This window comes from Acipenser ruthenus, chromosome 48, assembly GCF_902713425.1.
Source record: "Acipenser ruthenus chromosome 48, fAciRut3.2 maternal haplotype, whole genome shotgun sequence".
NCBI classification, from domain to species: domain Eukaryota; kingdom Metazoa; phylum Chordata; class Actinopteri; order Acipenseriformes; family Acipenseridae; genus Acipenser; species Acipenser ruthenus.
This window is the reverse complement of record NC_081236.1, coordinates 7,041,960-7,049,347: the sequence shown is the minus strand read 5'-3', so window position 1 is coordinate 7,049,347 and position 7,388 is coordinate 7,041,960. Positions and strand designations below refer to the sequence as shown.

At 41.7% G+C, this 7,388-nt stretch overlaps 1 protein-coding gene across 3 annotated transcripts in view; it reads left to right on the top strand.

The window, feature by feature from the left end:
- The first annotated feature begins 619 nt into the window (after window positions 1-619).
- Window positions 620-7,388, top strand: part of LOC117965871 (butyrophilin subfamily 2 member A1-like) — a 100,430-nt gene continuing 93,661 nt past the window's right edge. Inside the window, exon 1 of one of the 3 annotated variants that reach the window (XM_059014695.1) lies at window positions 620-882. Coding sequence is in view for 2 of the 3 variants with exons in the window: in XM_059014696.1 (XP_058870679.1) it covers window positions 6,365-6,420 (56 nt within the window). In the remaining variant the exon portion in view is untranslated. Of the gene's footprint in view, window positions 883-6,327; window positions 6,421-7,388 lie in introns of those variants that run through there. The other 2 variants (XM_059014696.1, XM_059014694.1) reach the window with 2 other exon arrangements.

Here is a 7,388-nt window from a genome sequence, read left to right as displayed (position 1 = left end):
CTCTCAAACCCTAACCTCTCCTTCTCTCTTCAAACCCTAACCCTAACCTCTCCTTCTCTCTTCTAACCCTAACCTCTCCTTCTTCAAACCCTAACCTCTCCTTCTCTCTCAAACCCTAACCTCTCCTTCTCTCTTCAAACCCTAACCCTAACCTCTCCTTCTCTCTTCAAACCCTAACCTCTCCTTCTCTCATCTAACCCTAACCTCTCCTTCTCTCTTCTCCCCTCCCTGTTTCTTTCAGTGTTCTCCTCTCCCTCAAACCCATCTCCCTTCCACGCTGTTCCACCCTCTGTCTCCTTCCCTCTCTGTCTCCCCTCCACTGTCCTTCTCTTCCACTCTCCTGTAATTTCAATGGGAATGCATATGCCAGGTTATCACTATTTAGTATTAGTGTCTGTGTTACACTTTTACACATATCTACAGAACCGTATCCACTTGTGTTAAAAATTGACTGTTAGCTGAAGAAAAAAAACACAGAAACATTTGATTACTATTTATTTTTAATTTTCCAGAATAGTCTTTAAATCACTCATGAGCTCCAGTTCTGTGAAAAGGATCATGTGTTGGTTTGTTTTGAGGCATGTCTGAACCAGGTACACATTCTTTCACTGGCAGACAGTGTGTGGGCGTGTTCCTCAAGGGCTGTTTCTCAGGTAACGGTGCACTAAAACCAGGAATTGTACGTTAGCTTTAGACAGGCTACTTCAGGCTAGAAAGCTGCTCAAACAGATGGGAGGTTCTTTACAGAGTGTGTAAATCTTTAGAATACACTTCTCATATCTAAACTCAGCTGTACTGATGCGGTTTAAAAAGCTGTTTCTATTTATTCTTAAAGAGCTGAACTGAAGCACGAAGACAGAGTGCAGGTGAAAGTGAAAGCAGGTAAGCAGACTCTAAATCTGTGTGTTTAAAGTTACAATAGCTAATAGAACAGCTCTCTTCAACAGTAAGTAGCGTGGTTCTGAAAAATCTAGCGTAACCCATCCCTGCGTGCTGCTACAGCTCTTTAAATACGTACCTGTAATTCAGTGATTTCAGAAAATTGGGACTTTTTGGCTTTTTTTCAATGCAGTGTCTAGTGTTTGGTCCCAAAATGTTTTACTACCCCTCGAGTACATGGAACTGAAGCTGCCAAGCTCCCACCAAGTTTGTGTTGCTATGGCAACAAGATAAACATTGTGGTCCCTCAAGAAATGTCAACTTGGTCACGCAAAAACATTTTAAAAAAATGTAAATACAAATTATTATTCAAACCATTTTTACAATGTTTGTGAAGACTTTACCATCTCATCTTGTTAATGATGCAAAAAAATATTATATTTTTTCTATTTTCTGTCTAGAAAAGTACACAATTAATTAAATGGAGACGAGTATAATACATTGGTATTTTTTGTTTGATTTTACAAAAATAATATATTTTTCAAGATATTTTTTTAAAAACTATGCTACTGATGATCTTTAGTATAGTGGATAAACAGAACATTGAACAATTAAAAAATGTTGAGCAGTTTTATTTTTATTTTGCAATTTAATCTTGTGGCAATACCGTGACCAAGATGACAAGAATACGAACTGACTAGTGACTAGTATTCTTTGAAATTGTTTAATGATTTTTAAATAAACAATATAGAATTAAAAAAACATGAAAATATGTATTTATCAAATAGAATATTTAAAATGTAACGGTATGAACAAGTGCAATATTTCAACAAGAACAAAAATAAAACATCAAGTGCAATATGTCAACAAGAAACATATAAAACAATCTAATACATATTGATATTTTATCAAAATCAAAACTGTTAACAATAATTACACAATGCAAAAAAGAATTTAACTTTTCAAGTATTATTTCAAATTAACATTAAAATATTATAGGGTAATAACTTTCATAATGTAATAAAACTGATTAATGTGGGCTTCCGAGTGGCGCATCCAGTAAAGGCGCTCCGTGTGGAGTGCAGGATGTGCCCTATAGTCTTGACGTCGCAAGTTCGAGTCCAGGCTATTCCTCTGCCGACCGAGGACTGGAGCTTCCAGGGGGAGGTGCTCAATTGGCCGAGCGTCGCCCGGGGAGAGGGGAGGGAGGGAGGGTTAGGTCGGACAGGATGTCCTCGGCTCACCGCACACCAGCGACCCCTGTAGTCTGGCCGTGCACCTGCGGGCTTGCCTGTAAGTTCCGACGCTGTAGCTCTTGGGTGGCTGCATGGTGAGTCCGCAGTGTGAAAAAAGCGGTCGGCTGACGGCACGCGCTTCGGAGGACAGCGTGTGTTCGTCTTCGCCCTCCCGAGTCAGCGCAGGGGTGGTAGCGGTGAGCTAAGCCTAAAAATAATTGGCCATTCCAAATTGGGAGAAAATAATCAAAAATAATTGGCAACGACTACATTTTTATAATAAAAAAAGATTACTGTATTATATAATATTAGACCAAAATATACAAATAACCGTTGCCTTTTCTGTACAGTTTGAATATTTTAAACAACTTTTGTCAAAATGAGACCAAGGACCAAGTTGACATGTTATGGTTATCAATTCTACATACGTTACATAGATATGAAAAAAAGAAATACAAGAAAAATTTACCAAGCCTCTCTTATCATCTTTCTATAAGCAGTGAAGTAGGACCCCTCTGAGGACCCCAACATTGTAGCTGTCTTTTTAAATTCCTTACTTAAATTGGCGAAATCCATAAACTGTGACCATGCGTGACATGATATTTTCAGAATTAAAATGCATTCATTTCTAATTTGACATTTATTTTTATGTTTTGATTATTTGTTATTTAAATAGATACAACTGTTTATTATCAGGGAAGCTGAAGTGCTTTACAACTTGCAGAAATATTTGTTGTTGGTGAGATTTTGAAATTTTGGGACTTTAGCTTGGGACACTCTATTTTAACCATGTTACTGACTTAAGTGTAAATTTCTATGAATTACAATTGTTTTTTTTTTCAAAATATTATTGATAATTTGTAGTAAATTGATCCTACTTTAAAATATAAACATTTAATTAAATGTCAATTTAGGATGTAATTGAAAAAAAAAATACTTAAATGCTGAGGACAGCAAAAGCCCCGATTTTCTGAAATCACTGAATTATTCTTTTCATTGTTAACATCCTGACAACTTTTTGTTTCAAAGGTCTTTTCAAAATGGCCTCTCTAGTACACTGATAGTGGAAGGATTATTACCCACATTGTCAAACAGGGAACACAGCGATAACGATCCATGATGTGGTACAGAACAGAAAAGCCAGAGCATTTGCAGGCTTGCTTTGTTAATGAGCAATGTAATGAGGAAGACACAGTCTGTGATTGAGATGAGAAGTGATACTGGTCAATGGTATGTGGTTTACAGTGAGAAAGAGCAATGCAATGAAGACACAGTCTGTGATTGAGATGAGAAGTGAAAGGTTTTTTATCTATTTTTTACCAGGAGCTCAAATTATCATTGAGGTGAGGAGCCTGTTTGTGAACGCTATCGAGTCAAACCCCATAGATTATCATTGAGGAGAGGAGTCTGTTTGTGAACGCTATCGAGTCAAACCCCATAGATTATCATTGAGGAGAGGATCCTGTTTGTGAACGCTATCGAGTCAAATCCCATAGATTATCATTGAGGAGAGGAGCCTGTTTGTGAACGCTATCGAGCTTCTGAGGTTAAGACTCGAGTCTGTTCACAGGTCCAGCACTAAACACCCTGTGCAGCTCAAATATTTATGACAAACTAGAATCTTTAATAATTTCAATCAGCACTTTAAACTAGTAGAGCTGAATAACTCTGAGCACTCTGTCAAGCTGCTTGCCTCTCTCTACGTAACAAAGACAGAATCACTGCTGTCTCCGCCCCTCCTCTCCACTCCTATTGGCTGGGCAGCTATAGAGCTTGCAGCCTAAATACAATGATGTTAATGTAAACATGTAAATTGAAAACTAAATGAGAAAATGTTACACCTCCTGGCTCCGGTTTGGGAAATACTAAACCCCCATTTTCAGTGATGTTTCAGGTTTCAGCATTTGTTTTGGGCACGCCCCTGATTTCTATTGGCTGCTCTCTGTCAGTCACACTGGCTACTCTTCAGAGGCGTGGAGTGATACACAGCAAACTTCATAACCTTGATAATGTCTGAATTATTATTATTATTATTATTATTCTGCAGTAGGCTATAGTAATCCTGTGCTGCACAGTTCATATGTGGTGATACTACAATGGAAACTGCAATCTAATTTAAAAAACAAGCATACAGTCAGAAATCCAGTTAAGTGATTGTTTGTACTCAGACAGAGGAATTTTGAAATTCAAAAGCCGTCCAGTTTTCATTTATACAGTGGCTTTCATGCTATGGGGCTAAATCCATGTTGTGGAAGATATGAAATTTACACCTGCTTACAGATGATGGGTTGTTGCAGTGCATGGGTTAGGGTTATAGAGAGAAGCTGGTTGAAATGGCTCTTCTCTCTAACCCTAACCTCTCCTTCTCTCTTCTAACCCTAACCTCTCCTTCTCTCTTCTAACCCTAACCTCTCCTTCTCTCTTCTAACCCTAACCCTAACCTCTCCTTCTCTCTTCTAACCCTAACCTCTCCTTCTCTCTTCTCCCCTCCCTGTTTCTTTCAGTGTTCTCTTCTCCCTCAAACCCATCTCCCTTCCACGCTCTTCCACCCTCTGTCTCCTTCCCCCTAAACTAATGCCAGCGGGCAGGACAAGCAGCACTCGAGGCCACCTTCCCCCTGGACAAGATACGGTGCAAGGAGGAGGCAGGGGAGGAGGGGACCAAACAAACACTGAACGATGAGGGAGGAGGGGACCAAACAAACACTGAACAATGAGAGAGGAGGGGACCAAACAAACACTGAACGATGAGGGAGGAGGGGACCAAACAAACACTGAACGATGAGGGAGGAGGGGACCAAACAAACACTGAACGATGAGGGAGGAGGAGACCAAACAAACACTGAACGATGAGGGAGGAGGGGACCAAACAAACACTGAACGATGAGGGAGGAGGGGACCAAACAAACACTGAACGATGAGGGAGGAGGGGATCAAACAAACACTGAACGATGAGGGAGTAGGGGACCAAACAAACACTGAACGATGAGGGAGGAGGGGATCAAACAAACACTGAACGATGAGGGAGGAGGAGACCAAACAAACACTGAACGATGAGGGAGGAGGGGACCAAACAAACACTGAACGATGAGGGAGGAGGGGATCAAACAAACACTGAACGATGAGGGAGGAGAGGACCAAACAAACACTGAACGGTGAGGGAGGAGGGGACCAAACAAACACTGAACGATGAGGGAGGAGGAGACCAAACAAACAAACACTGAACGATGAGGGAGGAGGGGACCAAACAAACACTGAACGATGAGGGAGGAGGGGATCAAACAAACACTGAACGATGAGGGAGGAGGAGACCAAACAAACACTGAACGATGAGGGAGGAGGGGACCAAACAAACACTGAACGATGAGGGAGGAGGGGATCAAACAAACACTGAACGATGAGGGAGGAGAGGACCAAACAAACACTGAACGATGAGGGAGGAGGGGACCAAACAAACACTGAACGGTGAGGGAGGAGGGGACCAAACAAACACTGAACGATGAGGGAGGAGGAGACCAAACAAACAAACACTGAACGATGAGGGAGGAGGGGACCAAACAAACACTGAATGATGAGGGAGGAGGGGATCAAACAAACACTGAACGATGAGGGAGGAGGGGACCAAACAAACACTGAACGATGAGGGAGGAGGGGACCAAACAAACACTGAACGATGAGGGAGGAGGAGACCAAACAAACACTGAACCATGAGGGAGGAGGGGACCAAACAAACACTGAACGATGAGGGAGGAGGGGACCAAACAAACACTGAACGATGAGGGAGGAGGGGACCAAACAAACACTGAACGATGAGGGAGGAGGGGACCAAACAAACACTGAACGACGAGGGAGGAGGGGACCAAACAAACACTGAACGACGAGGGAGGAGGGGACCAAACAAACACTGAACGATGAGGGAGGAGGGGACCAAACAAACACTGAACGACGAGGGAGGAGGGGACCAAACAAACACTGAACGATGAGGGAGGAGAGGACCAAACAAACACTGAACGATGAGGGAGGAGGAGACCAAACAAACACTGAACGATGAGGGAGGAGAGGACCAAACAAACACTGAACGATGAGGGAGGAGGGGACCAAACAAACACTGAACGATGAGGGAGGAGGGGACCAAACAAACACTGAACGATGAGAGAGGAGGGGACCAAACAAACACTGAACGATGAGGGAGGAGGGGATCAAACAAACACTGAACGATGAGAGAGGAGGGGATCAAACAAACACTGAACGATGAGGGAGGAGGGGACCAAACAAACACTGAACGATGAGGGCGAAGATGAAAGAGGGTATTTATATGGTTTGATGAATGATAAGGGCGTAGATGATAGAGGGTATTTATATAGTTCCATGATTACATATTTGATGAGGGGGCGGATTCAGAAATACAATTCCAAACAAATTTCCAACACAAAAGTAATGAGTTCTGAGTAAAAATTAAGAAATTCATTTAGAATGTTGTCTTTCAGTGTATTTAAAAAACATTAGGAAGTGTTTTAGTTCTACCTAAATATATGAGAAATCTAATATTTATACCTTTAGAGTTGTGCATATCTAGAGAACATCTTTCCTGTTGTGTTGAAGCTCACTGAAGACCTTCTTTAGCACAGCAAGTTATTGATCGTATCATAATCTCTCGGCAGATGGAGGCTGTTTTTCTGTCTGTCTGTCACACTGGTCCTTAAAAAGATCCTTCTTTATCACAAATCAAGAGGATCAGAATCTGGGGCTTGTGGAGGCTCCCTGTTTATCTGTCTCTATCAAAGTGTTTGCATGCACTGTCTCTGAGGAGCACTGATTCACTGTGATGAAACTGGACATGATGGAGCACATGCTAAAGAGTATCACACTGTCAGTATATGAAGGCATCTGTCCCTCTGTTTGCTTGTGCACACAGTGGATAAGGGTGTGGTGATTCAAGAGTAACAGGCTGTCAGTATATGAAGGCATCTATCCCTTGATTGGCTAGCAGCACATGCGTGTGTAAATATTTCAGTACAAGCCTACATTCTGGTCTGGTCAATGCTTGTATACAGTGTGGATGTTTTATAAGTGTAAGTGACGCTGAGTGTTTCAGCCACACAGGAAGGGTTTTGTGTTGAGAAATACAGTAAGGTAGTGTTGTGTGTTATTACCTTATTTTCTCAACAGTATGAATCACAGTGGACAGGAATCCGCAGATATCTCCGCAGTAAAAAGCCACGTCTGTTGCACACTGTGGAGGTTAACATTGAAGGAAACTAACTGTCGGAGTAAT